Source organism: Protopterus annectens, chromosome 9.part0 (assembly GCF_019279795.1).
Source record: "Protopterus annectens isolate FY-2018-M chromosome 9.part0, PAN1.0, whole genome shotgun sequence".
Lineage (NCBI taxonomy): Eukaryota > Metazoa > Chordata > Ceratodontiformes > Protopteridae > Protopterus > Protopterus annectens.
In genome coordinates this window covers 1734506275-1734529157 of record NC_056743.1, presented here as the reverse complement: position 1 = coordinate 1734529157, position 22883 = coordinate 1734506275, and the positions used below count along the sequence as shown (strand labels likewise).

Here is a 22883-nt window from a genome sequence, read left to right as displayed (position 1 = left end):
AGATAGTGGGCTATGTACACGCTGGTTTACAAAGTCCATTGAACATGTGGGAGAAACAGATAAATGTAGGTTTTGTAAAACTGACTTTGAAATAGTCACGCACCTTGGTGCTGGCTGTGATATACTAATGGTAGAAGGACTGTATCATGAAAGGCATAATAATGTGGCAAGACTGTTGCATTGGGGATTGTGCAAACATACTATTGAAGTAGCTGAAAAACACTTAAAACATGAGCCACAAAGCATCATAGAAAATGATGAAGTCTACATCACATGAGATCACCCATTATCAACAGTTCAAAAGATAGATGTGAGAAAACCAGATACGTTGGTCCATGAAAAGAAGACAAAGGTAGCATTGATCATTGAAATCACTACACACAATGACTACAGTGTCTTGCGTACAGAGAGACACAGTCATAAAATGTCAGGATTTGCAGGCAGAATGAGAGCAATGTGGAAGAAAGATAACCAGACAGTTCCAATAGTTGTAGGAGTAACGGGTCTTATAAAAAAGGCTCTACAGTCATATTTAGGTATGTTACCAATACATGTAACTCCATAAGAATTGTAGGAGTCATTACTGGACACATTGCGTGTGCTGCGAAGAGCATTTCTGGCTGACCTCAAAGATTGAAACAATACTAATTTTATGAACTTTAATCATACTTTGACTTAGGAATGGGGCTCATTCCCATCATAGTATTAGAAACCAAAAAGATATGGAGAAATTAAAAAAGCAGAAGATATAGCAAACCTCCTGGCTGATAAATTGAGCCCCAATTTCCCCCTCAACCTTCCCTCAGGAAATACCATCAAATATAAGTACCCCTACTATCACTAGGAAACAGGTCATTAATGCTCTCTCTAAGACCAAGTAAACTGCATCAATGAGCCCAGACAATATCTCAGCATGCCTTCTAAATAGCATGAAACATGACATCTCAGGGCCTCTGGAATTATTATTATATGCTTTGTGCCTCATGAATGGAGAACAGACACAGTCATCCCTCTGCACAAAGGTGGGCCATCTACAGACCCTGGAGACTGTAGACCCAGACATCTCATTAGACTGATATGTAAAAATATGAAAATAATTATTATGGAAATGATCAGCAAAAATGTAGTACACCTCCAGACATCCCAGTTTGTTTTGTTAAGGATAGATCATGCCTACCTAACCTGGTGGACTTATTTGAGAAGGTAGCCAAAGCAATGGATGAGGAGAAAATGGTTCACACTGCTTACCATGGCCTGACAAGGCATGCAACACTATACCCCCATCAGGCAATGTTGACAAACTCAAGAGGTTAGGTATAAACTAGTATGTCAGCCGGTGGATAGCCAAGTGGCTCACAGACGGGACTCAGGAAGTTAGCACTGGGGAGTCCTCCTCTTAAAGAGGCCATTCACAAGTGGATTTCCTTACAAATCATTCCTTGGACTGCTCCTTTTAGGCATTTACTTCTCTGAAGTGAAGGCTACTGTCAGCTGTCTCTGGCTGACTAAATTTGCAGAAGATTGCAAGTTAGGAGTTGTCATTGAATCCCACACTGGCACAGATTTTGTCCAGGAGAGGGTGACACAGACATACAACTGGGGCCAGAGGAATGGATTAACACAAAATGCCAAGAAATGGACAATACTATGCTTACAGAAGTCGTCCATCCCTGGTAATTATACTATTCACAGCACACCTCTAACAGTTGACCCAGTAGTCAGGGACTTAGGGACACATATAGACAGTAGTCTAGCTTTTGACTGTCACATGTCTACAGTATTGGGGAAATCATTCTATGTTGCATAGCTTACAAACAAAGGTATGGCATGTAAGTCCAAGGAAGTTATTGTTCTATTGTATTCATCATTCATCAGGCCTATCACTGAGGACAATGCCACCTTTGGTATGTACCTAACCAGGCATATCCGACAACTGGAACATCCGCCAAGGTTCCTCACTAAACCAATACAGTGGGTATGTAAAATGTCCTATGCAGATCATGTCAAGGCCCAATACCTGTATTCTGTGCCCTACAGGCTTTGGTTGAGAGATGTATTCCTGCCATACAGGGCATTTTCAGACCCCACTGTGGCCCTCCTGCATATCCACGAAACAACTAGCACCAGAATTACCTATTCTACAGCCCTACACCTTGCCTGTGGTATAAATAGGACATGCTGGAGAGACAGGTATGTATCCCAGAGACTACACCCTATATGGAGCAGGCTCCCCATCTATGTGAAGCAGAGTTTCGCACTAACACAAATCAAGTGCAAGTTACATAATTGGATGGGGAATAGGACAACCATCCCTGGTTTGAGACCTATGTCTCTAACAGAAAAAGGCAAACTGTAATTGGTTAATCTCCCAAGTCCCTGCATGTAAATGTTTCATTGCCAAAACCCCTGCTTACATGTATCAAGGGATCAGACCTTGTCAGAGATTTGGGTTGCATGGCTAGGCTTAAAGACGCCCTTGTGTTTGTTAGCCTAGTAAACACTTATGAATGTATGAACCCATGAACCCATACTGTATTACCTTTCTGATGATAGTTCTCTCCTGTGCTGACATTCAGTCCTGTGCTCTGATATTGATGGGTTGATTATAGCTGTGTACCCAGAGGTGTGTCCAACATAAACCTGAAAGGGAAATACAAACATTTCCATGAGACACATCTCATTGTGTGACTCCACAGCCCTTACAACAGCATCCATCGTAATGTACACAACTTATGTTATACACATTATAAATGGCAAAGTACAATATCTGTAAATGACCAGTACAATTAGCATATCTACAGCAACAGTGGATGAAACAAATTCATATTAATGTAGAAAGTCATCCTGTGCATCAGACACATAGCTTTATTTCCCTGTATCCATGAGAAAGATGAGAGGGATGTGGCACAGTTATCTTCACTTGCACTGGGGGATGCAGGAGGCCTAGGCTGACCCAATAGGTTGGTAAGCATGTGTGTGAGTCAGGAAGGGAAAGGAAGCGGGCAAGATGGATCATGGAAATGTTGCATGTGTGTCTGTACGTGCCTTCAGTGTGATAGTGGTGTGTGGGTGTCTGCATGAACACAGCCAAGCTCAGTGCTAGCCTTATGTGTGTGTATGTTGGACAGCTGTGAGCCTTGCATGATATAGCTGACAGTTCATCGTCTCTGCCCCTGAACATGAGAACTGGCTGTGCCAGGAGTTGCACTCACACCTCCAAGGTCAGATGCTGTGCTACTACCTGAGGGTGACTGATGTCTGCTGGGAACATGTCCTCCATGCCCAGGACTGTGACCCCATGGCCTGCTATGTCTTGTGGTGGACAGCACACTCCTCCCTGCAGTGTTGGATGTACTCCAACTATGGAATTGTGGTTATGCATGACTACATTGACTCTCAGCAGATGTAGTTGCTGACTTACACCCACAAGGCCAAACACTCAACTCCAATCAGACATTCCATCACATACTATGAGCTAGATAGTGTGCAATCTGTCTCAGACCTACCTCTTTCCACTTTGTCAGTCAACAATTCCAGGGTATCAGCAACACAGTGGAGGCAGTCATGGATGTTAGACTGTGCCCCATCCATAACCCTAAGCTTTCATGAGGGGTTCCTTTCTGAATGTGCCTCCATGATAGCCTTAAATATACGTTGAGTGACACATGATGAGACACCTGCGACAGGTGGTGGAGGGACAGCAGGCCTGTATGAGCACCCCTATCAATCCACCTGTGTGGAACCTCACCAACTGTTTGGTTATGGCCAGTGTTAACCGTCAATGAAGGCACAGTAGCCACACTTCCCTGTTCTATGTTCCCATCCTCAGACTGTCCATTATATGTGGCCTCAGGGGACTGGGTATGCATAAGCATACTGGGAGTGCATGGTGATAATCAGGGTGGATGAGGGATGTCAACCTCTGTGTCAGATTTAGCCTCTGCAACCTCCAGCTGTGCCTCAATTTGGCCAACATCATCATCACAGTCTGGACAGACAATGACATCAGGTTATGAAGGGGACAAAGACCAATCTCCCCGATCACCTGTGATAAAAAAAGGAGAAAGCAATAAATTAACACCTGCACTTCTATGCTTTCAGTACTATGGTGCAATATATGTTAAGCTGTATACATGCTGTCACTATCACAGACTTGTATAACCTGCAACCTCACATAGTAGGACACAAGGACATTATTTTCCAACCTCAATCTGTGATTATTTGGAAATAATTATTCATTAAACAAGAATCTCATGAGCAAAACATAAATTATGTACACTGCTGACAGTCTGCAAAAATCTGCATAGTTGACAGTTATGGCAATCTGTAATGTCCTGATAATACTGTCAAGTGAATCACTATGGTCACACCTACAATTTATTTATTTATTTATTTGGTATTTGTTAACCAGGTTAGTCTGACTAACTAATGTCTGCTTCTAAAAAAGCCCTTTTTCAGTGGAGACCCAAGGAGAAAGCTCCAATACTACAACAAACAAACAGTAAATAACAACATCAATTGTTACAAGATAAACAAGAATATATAAGAAATATCAGTAAATAACACACCGTTCTTACAGGTGAACACACTATATATAAAATGTATACAGTACAAATATGTCAGAAGAAAATCAGACAATAAACACCATAATGAGCATGTATAATATGTAAGAAATAATTAAAGTGCAAAAGTTACAAGCACAAATATTTATTTATTTATTTATTGACATTTGTTGACTGGGAAAGTCCACTGGGTTAAAAACCCATTTGCAGTGGAAGTCCGAGGAGAAAGGCTCCACAAATATTACAAATAAATGAGTACAACATGTGTAATCAGGTATTACATGGATAAAGCAAAGACATGTACAGATATTAAAAGATACAAGCAAAGACATATATAATATAGTACAATACAGTATGAGCAGAAATAATACAATCTAGATGAGAGTTAATATAATAGGCCACAGATAGATGGGGTCCATACCATTAGTGTTTTGTCCTAGCATAAAGTTGAAAGGCTAGGTTAAAAACATAATAAAGGTTATAGAACTGATTTTAGCACAATAGAGGGTAATGTTTTAGGATTGTTTCATGCCGGCCTGTTTGTTAGGCAGAGGCAGAATGGGTTGTTTAGGTAGTATGATTTTAGTGCTGACTTAAAACTTTTTATGCTGTCAGTTTGAATTATATTTGGGGTAAGCCATTCCATAGCTTGGCAATGTTGTGGGAGTACAGACATTGTCCAGCTCTTTTGTTGGGTTTTGTTATAGTAAGCAGCTGTTTGTCTGAGGATCCTAGTGTTTGTGTAGGATTATATGTTTGTAGGATGGAGCTGATTGCTGGGCAGTCACTAGGTCTGAAGATTAATTTGTGGGCTAAGGTTAGTTGGGTATAGTGGAGGAGTGGGGAAACTAGCCAAATTAACTCTGTGGTAGCATGGCAATGATGTGAGTGGTGAGGTTTCCCTGTGGCAAATTTGGCTATTTTATAATAGCAGGATTGTAGTTTGTTACTAATGGTCGAGTTAAGGTTAGTGAAGATAGCACTACCATACAGAAGGGAGGGGATGAGTAAGGTGTTGCAAAATTTGGTTTTGGTGTGGTTGTCCAGATAAAGTTTGTGGTGATAAAGTTTACCTAGTTTAAAGTGCATTTTCTTTATTGCGCTGAGAATATGTAGCTCAAAGGTGAGTCTATCATCTATTGTTATGCCTAGCAATTTCGCAGTTTTCACTATTTCAGTTTTGGTTCCACAATTAGAGCGAATTTTGAAGTCTATATCTGGTGATTTTGTAGAGAAGAGTAAAAGTTTAAGTTTTTTGGCATTCAACAGGAGTTGTGCATTATTTAGCCAAGATTCGATTGATGTTAATGCCTTTTGAGTAACTACAAGGAGGTTTGAGTAATTGTTGGGGGTAGATATTAGTGTGGAGTCATCGGCATATTGGATGATATTTTGTATGTGGAGGGATTTATGGAGATCATTAATGAAGATATTAAACAGGAGTGGCCCTAAAATGTGGGACTCCTATGTTGTTTGCTTTATAATCAGATTGGGCAAAATGCCATCTTACTGATTGTTCCCTATTTTTTAGATAGGAGGTAAACCACTTAAGAGATTGAGGGGAGCATCCTAATTTTGATAGCTAGAGTAATAGCTTAGTGTGTGATGCTGTAGCGAAGGCCTTAGATAAATCCAGTAGAATTACTGAGGTAGGCTGAGAGGTATCTATGGCCTTGTTAACAGTATCAGTAAATGAGAGTAGGGTTGTGATGGTGCGATGTGTTGGGCAGAACCCATGCTGAGTGGGGGCCAGAAGAGCATTATCAGAGAGGTATTTGAGTAGCTGTGTTTGAACACATGTTTCTAAGATCTTTGATAGTGGAGACAGAATGGAGATGGGGCAATAGTTAGATAGACTTTGAGAGTTTCCTCCTATGTACAAAGGTGTGATAATGGATTTTTCCACAATTGGGGAGCATAGGATTCAGAGAGAGAGTGATTTATAAGAATGCTAATAGGATATGAGACTGTGCTTGCTGCTAGTTGCAGAAATTCTGGTGAAAGATTATTTGCTGAAAGAGAGCAAGGTTTGAGTTTGTTTAGGTGTTTGAAAATTAGAGAGGTGGGTACAGGCTGAATAGTAAATGAATAGGCTGTGAGAGTATCAATGGTTTTGTCTGCTAAGTGGGACTGGTTGGTATCAAGTAAGGAATCAATAGTAGATAGAGAGTTTGGGTCTGGACATGGGTCCCTGAGTAGCTTTTGAATGGTGGAAATAAAATGGGTATTAAAACCATGTGATATTTGTTGTGGAGTTCTGTCAGGTGCTGGAGAGGGGTTTTGTGTGGTGCCAGGATTTAGTAGGGCAGAGACAGATCTCCAGAACTGTTTGGGATTGTTATATGAGGTGGATAGCTTAGTAGAAAAGTAATTCTTTTTATCTTGTTTCACTAACTTTTTTGTTTTATTACAGAGTTACTTGTAATTGAGTTCATTTTGTTTAGTTCTATTTTTTATCCAAAGTGTCCATGCTTTGTCTCTAGGAATAGGAAGATAAATGCAGTAAGAGATCACAGGCTAGCAAAAAAGTAAAGAGAAAACAGAGAAAATAAGTATAGAAGTTATACAGGAGGGAAACCCAAGGTAGGAAGTCAGTGAAAAGACTACTGTAGGAGAAGCTGCGAGCACATCAGTCGGTTAGTAAAGTTTTGTATTATATAGAGGAAGCAGCACAGAGAGTGGGGGGAGAAGGCAGAAATTACAGAGGACAGGAAGAATAGATTATGTTGGGTCATTACAGAAACATGACCACGATTTATGGAGGCTATCTTTTAGTGCTATTTTAAAGGTGTTAGGGTTAGTGATACATCTGACATTTAGTGGTAGTTTATTCTAAGCTTTTCCTATGACAAAGCTGTAAAATATTCTGCCAGTATAGTTTTATTGGGCTTATAAACTTGCAGTAGGTTGTCTTGAGAGCTATGGACAGCAAGGTTGGGAGTGTAAAGCTGGATGATAGTGACCTACAAGGCAGAGGCATGACTGTAAACTGTGGACATTCAGAAAAAATCTGTTCATTTGGCAGTCTTGCAGACAGTATATCAATCCAGCCAGCAGGCTTGAAATGATATTCTAATGAATACATTGAACTACATTTACATCTCTGTCAAAACAGTTTTGTGCTTACCAGCAGCAGAAACATGCCTTTTTCCAATTCCTGATGATCCTGAAAAAAATTTGAGGAGAGGTAAAGGAAACAGCGCAGCATGTTACAATATAACAGGGGTAATATATCCAAACATCTCACATTTACAGTAGCTGCTATGTTAACAGGTATGTGGATCACTATCTCTACATGAGCTTGAAACTGGAGATAACCTCATTTCCTGCCCATAAAACACCTGACACCCATGTTAAACTATCTACACCTTGACAAGTTAAATGTGACTATTCCAATGCTGATCTAACTAAGCATACCTGGATGTTCACCTTGAGAGGAATGGGTGGCACCCATCTCCACAATGTATTGGCTGAGGGACAACTGGGAGCTGACTTGTGCTGCAAGGTTTGCCAGGAAATCTTCTGTGGCTGAGAGAGGTTGTTCTGCTGCAGGGCTGCCACCAGTAACCTGATGATCCCTGGCCATGTCCACTGCATGTCTGCATGTAGAGTTTATCATATCTATGGCATGGTGTCCCACCTGCTCATAGTCATGATTCTGGTGACCCACAGCATTGATGTTATGCATTAGTTCAGGGCTGCACACTTTGGCCTATTTGCCCTCCCTCTAGACAGCAGGACTTGGTAATGTTGGCACTGAGCCTCAATGATGAAGTTGTTTTCTGCCTCAGTAAATGGTGCCCTGTGTTGTGCATGCATGATATTTCCTGTAGTACAAAAAAATGAGAACACATCAGGATCACATATGTGGGAGTACAGTATGTAGAGATACAGCAGTCTGTATTCATCACTTGATTACACATCTCATATTCAACAGTGTGCCAAACGTACAAAGGGTGTGGACACAACTCGAATAGTAGCAATAGTGACCTATTCCTGTTTGTGCCATGACAGATAATCACATATGATCACACTCCCAACACAGGAGTCCATTGTGGTGTACCCCGTAGTAGGAAAAATCTTTCCCCCATATAAAATGTATAAACAACAGTGCCAACAAAACAGCAATGTACTATTACAACTGCTATCAAAAGAAGTAGCCTGGAGACCTGTGTACCTAGTTATCTCACATGATTATACTCTTGCTGTACTCTACAGCCCCGGTACATGTAAAATGGCTGGAGATCAATGTCACATCATCAGTACAGTTCTAACAAAGGCTTACTGATGTAATCCCCATTCTCCCTAAGTATATTTAAGTATATGCATCGTGTTGGAAACAAAATAATTACCTACCTGATGGAGTACAAAACTCCTCTTTTGAAAGATACAGCTTTATAAGTACTGTGTCAACAAGTAACCATACAAACTAACTCTCATAAACACTGGCTCCCCTAGCTAGAGGTTTGCCTTTTTAAGATGGTTCTCATTAGCAGGCAATTGCATCTGAACCAATCTATAGTTCAGAAATGCTACATGCAGCCTACATAGCTGATTTGCAGTATAATCAGCCAATTCCAGACAATTACTCAACAAGATATAAGTCCTTAGTGTAGATTCCATCCCCTTTCTCATACGTTGGGGTGGAAATTAGTGGGGTAAAGATATAACATCAGCACAGAGAGAATTTTTGTAGCAGCTATTTTTTACATAAAGATGTGTGAGTTACAGGCTGAACCTGTTGCTGCTGCAGGTAATAGGCATAGGCAAAGAGTCTAAAGAATGTGCAGAACAACAATACTTAAGAGTAACTGTTCGACCTGTGGTAGCCTTGCTGAAGAGCCAGACCCAGATTAAAGGAACTCATTCCACTGGAAATTAAGGTATGTGTTTAAGGTTAGTATGCTACCCAAAGTTATCATTAACAGAGTAAAAGGCAACATGTTTGGTATCCTAGAACAAGGTAGGGTGTACATTAACCATTATGTCAACCAACCGGATAAGTGCCAAGTCATGTGCTATGTCATGGTAGTCATCTGGAACATGTGTGCTGGCAACAGTTGTTTCTAGCATGACCTATATATATGTATGTTACTAGTGCTGCTGTGGATGTCTGTAATATCAGTAGCAAATCATTGTGTGCTGCAGTCTGATATTACTGGGCCACATTTTAATTATATACTTCAAAATCCTCTGGGAATTCATGCTAATGCATAACCTGACATTCTATGCACTTTCTAGGGTTGTGATAGGAATAGTTGAAATGTGGTCCTATCTGTAGGCCTATCATTTCCATTATTTAAAAGCAGACATCCCATATGTACTGCTTTGGGTAGATAAATAAGTGATGAGACAGTCATACATATCAGAATTTACTGTGATGTCCACATACATGTATTTTAAATGCTAGGCACAGTTGTATTTGTACCCAGGACCACATGGACCAAAAATTAAAGTTTTCAAAGCATTTAACAGATTGAGCTACAGAGTTACTGCTGTAACAGGTATATTTTTACATGTTGTAGATATAACTGCACGCATACCTTACTTGCATCTATTAATATGTGTATGGCTTTATATTGATGGATTTCTCTAGCAAAGTGCCAGTTAAATTCTTATTTTCCATTAATGTTTTAGCAGATTGTTGTGTGATGTGGCACAATGCGCAGCATCGCGTAAACATGCTTAGTGTTGAGAAAATGACAATTATTACATTTTGCTTAAAACACCTGTGCTAATTAACTGGCTGTAGGGCTTGGCAGGTTGATACACGTTTGTTCAAGTGAAATAGTACCGGGTTCGAAATAGGTCACAGTTGTTCTTTTTAAATGTGATTATTATGCGTTCAAATACATATAGAAATGCGCCACCATTTAGCATAGCTTAGTAATGTTGCACGTAGCACAACATCTCACAAAAATTTAAAGGAAAGAAAATTAGAGATATAGAACAGTGGTGAAATAGGGAACAATCAGGAAGAAAAACATAGTGAAAGGCAGGAAGGAATGTGCAGAAAGGGCATAGGAAAGAAACATAACTATCTGTTTCTTCAACAGTAACAACTGTGCACTAGAAAAGATTTTTACCTGGATTTGGACTGTCACCCCCAGAGGGAGGGTTGATGACAACATAAGTACATTTTCAAGCCAATTGGACCAAATTAAGTGTGTTCAGTGGACACGTGCAAAATGGAGAACTATGTATGGGACAATTTTTTTTTTTTTTTGTGGGACAGGTGCCCCCTTTTTTAAGGTGAGAGTGGAATGTTGGGGAAGGGACATAGGTATGTGTGGGAAAGGTAAGTTGGGAAGGTCAGGAAGTATTTGCAGACAGACATGACAGACAAGACAGCAGACAGGAATGGTGTGGGACACAAGTGGAGTGTGAACACCTTGTTTGGGGAGGGTGTTTTGGGATCCCGGTCCCATGGATATCAAACAAGGTAGCAGTGTGAGTCAGGTCTTCACCCATAGGACTGCCCCACCAAGATGGACAGCATGCTCTCCATCCTTCATAGGCATGCACCAACAATTTGGTGTGCAAGCCTACTCACCATGCCTGGTAGTTACTCTCGAGTGACAGAAGCATCCCCTCTACCTCCACCCCTAAACAGGGGTCAGAGGGGGGCACACCTCAAACCTGTGGAGTGGACTACCTGATGGAACAGGTAGTGCAGAGGTAGCAGAGGAGGTGCCACCAGGCTGCAGCTCTGATGTGTTGGGCTCCGGTGTCAGGGGAACCAAGGTAAGTGGATCACTGGGAACCAGCCTACCTTGTCATGCGGTGGTAAATAAAATATAAACATAAAGGAAAAATAAACATAATCCAAACAAATGTAATTAATAACGTAAGAGAAAACAATAATGAGTAACGGAAACTAACTGAAAATAATACATTGAAGAATACAATAATAAATAATGCAAATAAAAGTTTTTTTTACAGCAAAGCAATATTAAATTATACATAAGGCTAACATGAGAGGTAATAAATAATATGATAATATCAAATGATAATAATAAATATACTGATTAAATAAATAAAAGAAGAGAATGAATGGGGTGGAGGAAAAAGAAGAACATTAGTAACTTCAAAGATAATACAACAAAACAGATTACAATTACATACTTCTAGATATCCTAGATTTTACTTGTGAGTCCACTTACTGCTATGCCATTTATTATTTGAAATACTACACTGTTCCTTACACACACTATAGTACAGAGCATAATGCATCCAGCAATCATTCAATGTTGCTTATATTGTACGTATGATGTCCCACTTACATGCCTCTCAACTTCTTGCACGGGACATTATGGGCCAAGCCAAACATAATGGTAGTACAAAAGCACAATGACAGGGAAAATTCTTGCATAGTGTGCTCACACAATAGTAGCAAGATATTCTGATAACAGATTTGCCATTAAATTGCATTTTGAGTGATGTCATATATCTTCAAATCAGAGGACTGACATTTGTTTTTCTGGCATTGATCCCCAGCAATGTGGCAGATGTTGGCCAGTAAAACAAGATCATATAGCAAACGGACCAGACATATTGGGCAATATTCAGTACATTCTGCAAAAATCGTGACAGTTGAGAGGTATGTTCATGCATACTGATTACACTTGACAGCTGGACAGTTATGGCACAAGTCTATGGGTGTGCACTTTACATGCAAGCATGGTTATGTTTTATTTATGACATGCCAATATAGTATTGAATACTGCACAATTTCTCATTTGGCTGTTGTGGGATCAGAACTCACAAAAAGTGACTACAGTAATACTGAACTGTTTATTTGAAGCAATAAATTATCAGAGTAGTGTCTCTTTTTATACTTTATTGATTCATGTTGTTTCAAATCTTGCATTTACACACATGGATAGCTGTGTAGGACTTCTGCTAATTGACACATTTATCCTGTTAATTTACTGACTGCAGCCTACAGTATATTTCAGACAAAATGAGCAGAAAACAACATTAACTCTTAACAGGGGGAACCACAGCATTAACTAATGGTTGAAAGTTATGCTACACAGTACTGCATGCTTACTAGCTTTAACTTGCTTTACCAGTTCAGATATGCACTGACACATTAATAAAAGTCTATGATGTCTCAAGTATTTCACACATGACTAAGACTGCAATATCTGTATTTACTTTATTTTAAGTTATGCATTAGGTTATTACTTTATTGATATTCTTGCATACCACATGTTTGTCTCATCCTGTCCAAATGCCTTTCATGGGACTGGACATTGCAAGTCCTCTCTTCTGTGGCTGTGGTAAGAGAAGGAAACCATTATACATACCAGTTTTGTGCAGGTTCAGATTGTATATTTATAAATTACTAGAAAACATACTTACATATCTGTTGGGTGCACCCACTCCATGCTTCTTGGATCCAGGTATCCACGGTTCCCCTCTTCCTTCGATACAGGACATCATAATGGTGACAACACTTCTCATCAGTGTGGGTGATTCCAGTTACAATGTTCAGTTCCCTGGACAAACTACCCCCAGGCCTCAGACTTACACTCTGAGCCCTGATAGTTGCCCTGCAGCAGCCGGGGTCCATAGCAGTCTACCAGGAGTCCAATGAAAAGATTGGACTCCTGAACACCTCAGTTTTGTGCCCTAAAGTGCACATCTTCCCCCATGGCAGCAGCCATACCCACAGTTAAGGTCAGGCTCCAAGGAATAATGTGAAAGTCCTTCCTATTTTGGCTACATTCCAGCCATTGCATGTCATACTATAACTTTTAAACATGCAGCATCACACAAACTCACACAACCCATGTTTAAGTGAAGCCTAGCAACTTGCAAACAGGAAACAACCAATGACAATGTTACGCAATGCTTAGCATCATGCACCTTTTCTAAATGTAGCAATAACTGAATTTAAAGTCAACTAATGTTTCAGTCACCTGACACAATTTCACAGCAGTATATGTAAAATGTGTTCCTGCTCAGGATTCATCAACGGAACCTACTACATTGTAAGTAATGACTCATCCTATCTAGCCAAAGGGATAGTGAAGGGAACTCATAATATCTTCAAATATACTGTGAAAGTGCCTGTCAGCACAGTGCAGCATCACTGTATGGGTTTGTGCATTGCAAAGCACTGCAGAACTACTTCAATTAAATGCATCTAGTTTCCATTTTAAGCTGTCTAGCATATGTCAAATGCATATGTATGCAGCACTAAGCATAGCTAAATAATGTGGTGCATTGCACAAACAAGCACGCAAAAAAATGGAATTTGAATGCCTGCGGTTTCTATGTTTAGATGTCTGGCACACCCAGAGTTGTTGGACATGCTCCACTTAAACAAATCCCAATCCCTTTGAGCTACACACTCTAGGGACCTAAACCTTGTCACCACAATAAACAGAACATGCTGGAGGGATAGATTCCTGTCCCAGAGACTTCCCATACTCTGGAACAAACTACCTATCTATATCAAACAAAGCTCCTCATTAGCACTTTTCAAGAAAAATCTTGATGACTGGATGGGAGATAGGAAATTCACCCCGGGAATCACTTCTGTAGCTCTGCTTGACAGGGGCACAGGAAAAGATTTTTTCTTGGGTGGCAAAAGCCAGGGTACTGTTTGGCTAAGCTTATATAGGCCCTAGGGCCAATAGCCTAGTACCTACCTATGAACCTATGAACATGTCTGATGTTTGGCTGCACAGAGTTAAGCATAGCTAAATAACTCAGAGCATTGTGCAAATAAACACATAAAGGTAAAAACAATTAAAATAAATCCAACTTAGTGAAATAAAATGTCTTGTAGACTTTCTGGTCAAGGTTAATGTGCCAAAAGGTATGTGAGTGTGCCGTCGGTCTTACACGGATTCAATATCCATGTTGTTCTGACCTCCCTTAGGTGTGCACCACAATTAATATGCATGGTATGTCGCCAAGGGAAAACCATGGCCGTGTACACAGATACATTCTGTGTAGGCTCTACATACAGCCTACCCAGACTTTATTGAATCCTGGGGATAATTTTAACATAACCGTATTGCATCATAAAAATCATGAATGATTCAGCTAATGCATTATGCAGCCATAGTTTATTCATTTTGTTTTATATTGAATTTGTTAAGTGAGGAAGAGCACTGATTCCAGTGGATGCATATTGGTCTCAGCCTGGGGAAAGCACAATAGTTTCTTCACCCACTAGTGTGATGGAGTATTTCTAAGAAGGTTGATGCAAATTTAATATAAAAAAAATATTTTATTTTTCTGAACAAAATTTCTTCAAAGTATATGCAAAATTATTTACCAGCTTCATTTGAATTATAGTATATGATGTCTTCTTTTGTTCCACTTTTATTCAGTGATGACAATATATCATTCAAGATATATTCCTCCACTTTTCTCAGGGATGTCATTACTCGTTGCTTGATGTTTGTTGACATTGTAGCACTTGCAGTACTCAATCCCACTGGACTGACTAGTTTGGTGATTGCGTCCTATAAATAAATAAATTCAAAATACACATGAAGAGCACTGAAACATTAATAGATAAGTGTGACATCATCTCACATGTAACATGAAGACTCATTTTTTTCTATTTTTATCACACATAGAATTTTGTATCACTGCCACACATTTTCTAAACATTGATCATTCAGAGAATTTTGTATAGCATGCACTGAGTGATAAAACTCATCTCAGATAGAATCATTATCCACTGTTTTTCATGCTTTTTATATCTTTGTGGAAAAAATAGCCAATTTCATTGGCATGGAGTGATAAAGCACTAGCTCTGCAAAGATCAAATTACAACCTACTGTCCACTGTGATATTGGGAAAAGATAAGTGTTTATTATAGCAATAACCCACGCCTGGGTGTGGGTAATGCTGGATTTACCCACGGTTGGCGTGGTCTTCGCCCTCGGGACCAAACAAAGCCAACCGTGGGTAAATACAGCATTAGCCACACCCAGAAGTGGGTTATTGCTATTATACCATGACATTATTTAAGAAAAGAAACTATTACTTTTCTTAAATAATGGCATAGTATAATGCCTGTTTACTGCCCTTCCGCAGATGTCTGGCATCCGCGGCAGTTCTGATGTACTGCGCGCTGCGCAGTACATCAGAGCTGTGGGCAAAAGCAACGGAGAAAGCAAGATCTCCGTTGCTTTTTTTTACTATTTTTGCTATGTTAAATGGGTTTAACATAGCGAGACAGTTTTAAAATAAGCAACAGAGATGTCCGTTGCTTATTTTAAAACTGTCTTGCTATGTTAAACCCATTTGACATAGCGAAACAGTAAAAAAAGCAACGGAGATCTTGCTTTCTCCATTGTTTTTTTTTTTAAAACCTGTCTCGCTATGTTAAATGGGTTTAGCATAGCGAGACAGCTTTAAAATAAGCAACGGAGATCTCTGTTGCTTATTTTAAAGCTGTCTCGCTATGTTAAACCCATTTAACATAGCGAGACAGTGTTTTAAAAGTAGAGTTATACTAATGGAAAAAAGTCCGGGCGACCGGACCTTTTTCCATTAGTATAACTCGATTTACAATGTGCACGCTGGCCAATCAGCATGCACGTTTTGGGGGGGGTCATGGTATAATCTGAATTAACTTCTGCACAGTTGATTTAATATCTCTGTAATCTGTACAACTGGTTTTACTGTCCTTTTTGTTGTGTAATATAGTTGAATTTCTGTTGCTCTTACCCTCAGTTGCAGTGAAATATTTTGTCTAGAGGCCTATCTGTTTCTCAATGAGCGTGAGTGAACAGGACTGGTTTAATCTAGCCAGAGGCATCCCTGCAAAACTGTATTGTTGATTGGATAGGTTTCTGTCCCCCTACCTTTAATAGCCAGTGTTTCAAGTCAAATATACCTGTTTGCTAAAGCTGTTGTAAGCTGCAGAGAGACTGACCTACTGCCTACTGTGATATTGGGAAAAGATAAGAGTTCATTCTGAATTAACTTCTGCACTGTTGCTTTAACATCTCTGTAATCTCTACAACTGGTCTTGGCGGCTTTGAGTTGCCCGCCTCTGGTATAAAGTGATACTGTACACTCCCCTCAGTCATATTACATCAGATCATTCTATGTTTATATTGAGAACTTAACAAAGGTCCACCCCTTTTAGCTTCTGAATGCTGAATTCTCTCTTCACTTTCTACTGAAAAAAAAAAAAACTGTTTCCTGCCTTTCCTGGAACTAATGTAGTCCAGCTACAGGTTTGCTGTATCCAAGGCTGTTTGTAAGCGGTGCCAAAAAATCTGCTCTTCAATTTTTCCCTTAGATCTGATAGTTCTCTCCTTTCCTGCACTTTTACTAGCTTATTAGTCTAGCACTTTACCAAACTTCTTGTAGCAATTATGGTAGCACACAGAAGTTCTACCAGCACTAAACGTTCTACAATTTTGTGAAATCACTCCCCTTCAACTATTTAAATTTATTGGCCATCCCACTGTATTCCATAGTACCAGAATACAAACGTGAACACCCCCTTTCAATCTATCTCGCTGTTTTAAAAATAGTGACTCTCCACTAAAACTTACTCATTGTGAGCACTAAATAAACTACAAATTAGTACAGCAGTCGACTCTCATCACTTGTCAAGAGGAAAACTGTTATTAATGCTTAAATTAATAAGCACCTATCCAGGCATGTCCATGGGTCTGCTCCCGGTGTTTTCTCCTGTCCACCTGATGAATCTGGTCATCTTGGGGCAATGTAGCAATTGCCTCATGTAGACTGACAATCCTCTCCTCCTACCACTCAACACTACAACCTGTAAGAGATGCACTTATATAGCCAAACTGGAAGCCAAGCTCTCTCCAGCCAAGACTAGACTAGACAGTCAAGAGGAGAATGTTAACACCTGCACCACACCACATGCAACACATAGTCCTTCAAAACCCACATTATCAAAACCCCCACATAGAAACACAAAGCACACATACACATTCATGAAGGCCCTCAATAAAAATCTGCCCAAGCAACAGAGACCTCCCAAGCTGAAACATAGACAGCCATCACCCCCCCAACACTACCCAAATGACACATAACCCACAAAACCAGTGTGCTACTCAACCTCAGCCCATAAGGCAAAACAACATACCCAACACACTAGTCATAGGTGACTCTATAGTCAGGCACACTGATGTCCCACTCACTAGGCTAAACAAGGAGAAAGTTACTCTCAGCTGCCTGTTGGGTGCCAGGATCCACCACATAATGCATGCACTCAGGTCACTCCACAACAAGTGCAAATATGACTCTGTCATTGTCCATGTTGGTGTGAATGACCTGAAATGTACCTCCCTGGACTACTTGAAAAGAGACATGGAGGAGCTCTGGGATCTTGTAGCCCAGGCAGGTATGACCCTAGCCCAGAGGAGCATCCTGCCATCACCCAGAATGATACCACAGTACAGGGACAAAATAATTGACTTCAACAATTGCCTAAGCTTCTGGTGTTATTCTAAAGGGATCCAGTATCTGTCTGCCTGGGACGACATGGTCATCAGATCACAATTCTTTGCCAGAGATTGCCTGCACCTGTCACCCCTGGATTTCGGATACTGGCTAAGACTCTTGCCACCCCAAAGTGCCTTTTTAGGCAAGGTTCAAAGGCTAAATTCACCACCGTTAACAGGTACAAGCAAGCAAACTCTGAGGGTAATGTTACTCAATGCTAGAAGTCTAAACTTCAAAATGCACTCACTCGAGGCACTCCTTAAAATGGAGAACATCGACATCTTTACAGTAACAGAGACCTGCTTCAAGGCTCCAGAGAGCACCCCTGCATTACAAGGCTATAATTCACACCACACCTTTCGGCCACCTAACCAGGACTGAAACAATAAAGGCAGAGACTTGTCCATATTCATTAAGGATATCCACACTTCCAGGCTAGTTGCTCAACATAATGCATCCAAAATTATTCAAGTGCAACTAACACTGGGCAAGACTGCAATCCAGGTTTTAGCTTGTTACAGATCCCCCACCATGGCCCAGGATTCCCACTCTTCATTTCTTAAGATACTGGAAAATATTAAGATACAACTCAATACCTTAATTATGGGTGATTTCAGCTACCCCACCATCAATAAATTCCAACACCTTGGATCAGCTTGTCCACACCCCCACCAGGGGCAGCAATATACTGGACCTGGTCATTACCAATATGGGTAACTGGTGTTCCATGCCAGAGGTCAAATCCTTGCTGTTCAGATCCAAACACAAGCTAATCGCCCTAGACATCCATATCCCACCCCCACCCCCATTAAGGAAACCACTGTTAAAAACTACTCCAAACCCAACTTCATGGTTCTTAAGACAGAAGTGACAAACTTCACGACACCCATGCAGATGTAAAATAGAGGTATGACTGCTGAATCTTACACAAATGCACTGTATAAGAACATACAAGAGTGCATGGATCATGCCATCCCCAACAGAACAAAGACACTATTCTCCAAAAAAAGGAAGCCAATCTGGTGGTCCCCTGCCATAAACAAACTCTACAACAGAAGGAAGAAGCTGTTGCAAAAAAGAGTAAATTCCCAAGATTGGATGAACTCCCTTGTCAGCTTCAGCAAGAAGCTGAGATCCCTCAGAAAATCTTCCAAAGCCAGTTATGAAAATAAAATTGCAACTGATTCCAAAGACAACCACAAAGCATCCTACAGCTATGTCAGGAATCTCAATGGCAACACTCAGATCTGCTCTGAGCTTTAGCGCAATGGCACTAAATATACATAACAAACCAATATTGCCAACATCCTGGCAGATAGGTTCAGTGCTAACTTTACCCCCCCACTCACCCTCCAAAGGGCCCATCATAATACCAGAAGAATGCAAAGCTCCTGTAATCATGGATGAAAAATTAAAGACCACACTCTCCAAAGCCAAGAACACAGCATCCCTGGGACCAGACAACATCCCAGGCTGCATACTGCATGAACTACAGAACGAACTGGCACCCCATCTAAGTACCATGTTCAGTCACAGCCTCACCTCAGGCTATGTGCCTACTGAATGGCGCACAGCAACAGTTATCCAACTCCACAAAGGGGGTACCATCATGGACCCCGTAAACTACCACCCCATTAGCCTCATGAGCCTGGTCTTTAAGGCCATGGAATGTATCATCTTGGAGCTTATAAACAAAGGCATAGGTAACCGCCAAACCCTGGACCCCACTCAGTTTGGGTTTGTAAAAGGTAGATCATGTTTACTTAACCTGATTGACTTCTTTAAAGTAGTCACCAGAGCCGTAGATGAGGGCAAGGTAGTGCACACAGCCTATCTTGACCTCGCCAAGACTTTCAATACCATCTCCCACTCTGGAATTATAGATAAACTCACTAAACTGGGCATAAATCCCTATGTCACAAGTTGGCTGGCCAACTGGCTCACTGACAGAACCCACACAGTAAAAGTAGCCAACTCCATGTCCGACTTCAGAACAGTGATGAGTGGAGTACCAGAGGGTTCGGTCCTGGGTCCTCTCCTATTCAGCATCTACTTCTCTGAAGTGCAGGCCAATACAGAAGGTCTTTGACTAACAAAGTTCGCAGGTGACTGCAAACTGGGAGCCATAATAGAATCACCTAATGATGTAGACATTCTACAAAAGGGTCTCACAGAGACAGATGGCTGGTGTCAAAGTCATGGCCTCAAGCTCAATGCCAAGAAGTGCATTGTCATCCCCTTTGGGAAAAACTCGGTACCCATAAACTACCACATAGGCAGTAGCTCACTAAACACTGACAGTGTGATAAGAGACCTCAGAACACAGATGGACAGTAGTCTCTCCTTTGATAACCACATCGCCACAGTAGTCAGGAAATCCTTCTACATGGCACACCTCATCACAAAAGGGCTCTCCTCTAGAAAAAAGGAGGTCATTGTTCCTCTCTACTCATCCCTCATCAGACCCATTATAGAGTACAATGCCCCATTTGGCATGTATCTCACAAGACACCTACAACAATTGGAAAGGCCACAGAAATACTTCAATAAGAGGATTACCAGCCTCAAACAGATGCCATACACTGACCATCTCAAAAAAATCCAGCTCTACTCCATCACATACCACTTACTCAGAGGTGATCGCTGCCTAACATACAAATCTATGTCAAACCCAGAGCTGTTGGACATGCTACACTTAAAGAAATCCCAATCTCTCTGAACCACCCCATCCAGGGACCTAAACCTTGTCACCACAATAAACAGAATATGCTGGAGGGATAGATTCTTATCCCAGAGACTTCCCATCCTCTGGAATAAACTACCCATTCATGTCAAGCAAAGCTCCTCATTGGCCCTCTTTAAGAAAAATCTTGATGACTGGATGGAAAATAGAAAATTCACCCTGAGGATCACTTCTGTGGCACTATTTGACAGAGGCACAGGAAAATAATTTTCTTGGGTGGCAAAAGCCAGGGGAACCTTTTTGGCTAAGCTTATATAGGCCCCAGGGCCAATAGCCTAGTACTTACTTATGAAACTATGAACCTATGAACAGACAAACACACCTGCACACACACACACACACACACACACACACACACACACACACACACACACACACACACACACACACACACAGTTTTTGATGGGTTATCTGCATTCTGGTAGATCAGGCTAAATTGGTGTCACACTTTAAACAGCCATAGTTTATTTAATACTGTTCTTGCCTTTCTAGTGTTTCTTCGATTTTATGCATTGGTCAACTGTCTAAGTCTCTTAAAATCAATGAAACCCCAAATGTTTCAACAGATTTCATCTTACATTACCCCAGTTTTGAACAATGTCTTTACTACTTCTTGCACAACCTTCCCTTGATCCTAGCATTTTGTAAGGTATGATGTCAACCTTTTCTTCGGCAATGGTTTGAATAATTGAATCAAGTATGCTCTGTCAGGCAGCTCTGAAAACACTTCTTTGCTCCTTAACAGAAACTTTTTTGGCCCTTGTTTCTGGAGCTTAGAATGTTTATCATCAACCTGACATGTAGGCTTAGAGTCAGTCTTCTTCAATAAACAGATTTGTCGCTGGTGCTAAATTAGCTACAGAGCTTTGCACCCTCATTCATAGGTTCAGAACATTTATATGTTATAGTTGTTCTGGTTTTCTCTTAGTATTCTGCACAGCTCTGTAGATTATAATTTTTTTATTTTATCTATTATTTCAAATGTATACTGACATTTATCAAAAACATGTTTTCTGCTGAGGATATCAAAGCTAACATCAGGTCACCAGATTTAAATTTCATAGCCCTTGGATTTGAATTGTACCTCATTCGCTGTGTATCTTTATATGTGATTCCTGGACTATCAGAATTGCACTTTCAGCCTATGGGTATAGTGACACTTTTTAAATGGGACTTTCTCTTCTTTGAAAGATACTCTACAAATGCACACCAGTCACTGAAGGTGTCCAGTTATTTCATAAATACTGAACTCTGTTGAGGCTTGCAACACTTTTTTAATAAGCAGGGAATATAGCATTAATGAGTCCTAGCTATTGTCATAGTCCTCAATGAGTTTTCCAGCATGTACTTTAATGTATGGTTAAAAGCTTTACTAATCCATCCATTGAAGGGTAGTACATTAAGGCTGTTAATTGCCTGACTTTAGGGCAATGACATAATGGGAGCATTATTCTGGACATAAACACATTTCTGTGACCAGTGAGCATTGCCCTAGGTAGGCATTATCTGCAAAATAATAAGAGTTCCCTAGCTGTAACATTAGCTTACATAGTGGGGTAGCTTTGGTGTACTTAGTTGCATAATTCAAATAAATAAAATGTAGTGAAACAAACCCATTGTTGCATTTTACCAATGACCCTGCATTACCCATATCAATATTTGAAATAGCACCAACATGTTAGACACTGGAATCAAAAGCCATTTAAAACCTGGGTATGGGTGTGTCTTCTCACATTCAAGGAAATCCAGTGTAGAGGTTCTTAAAATCTTTCATTATTCTTTCCAACACACCTTGATACAATCTCTTCCTTAATCTCATCCATTCCAGAACCACAGCACATGTTTATGTTCTAACCTTATCACTAGATTTCTGCAAGGTTTGAATGCTACGAGTTTTCTTAATACGTTCTACCCAATCTTATTTATTGTATATAATAAGTCATTTTGCAACTCAAAATATGAATAATAATTAGAAATATCTTGTTCAGCTCCTTCCCTTACAACTCTAGCTTTATTTTTCATTGCTCTTCTCAAAATGCCATCTTCTAACTTTACTTTTTCAGCATTTAAGTGGCTTACCTGAAGGTCAGCAAGCTCAGGAGTTTTCTCAAGTT

At 40.3% G+C, this 22883-nt stretch overlaps 1 protein-coding gene across 1 annotated transcript in view; it reads right to left on the bottom strand.

Moving 5' to 3' along the window:
* The window catches only part of LOC122812233 (adhesion G protein-coupled receptor E2-like), a 1024993-nt gene that overhangs the window by 937115 nt on the left and 64995 nt on the right, over positions 1-22883 (bottom strand). The window contains exon 2 of the mRNA XM_044084590.1: positions 14860-15049. Coding sequence (XP_043940525.1) covers positions 14860-14995 — 136 coding nt within the window. The 5' untranslated portion in view covers positions 14996-15049. The remainder of the gene's footprint in view (positions 1-14859; positions 15050-22883) is intronic.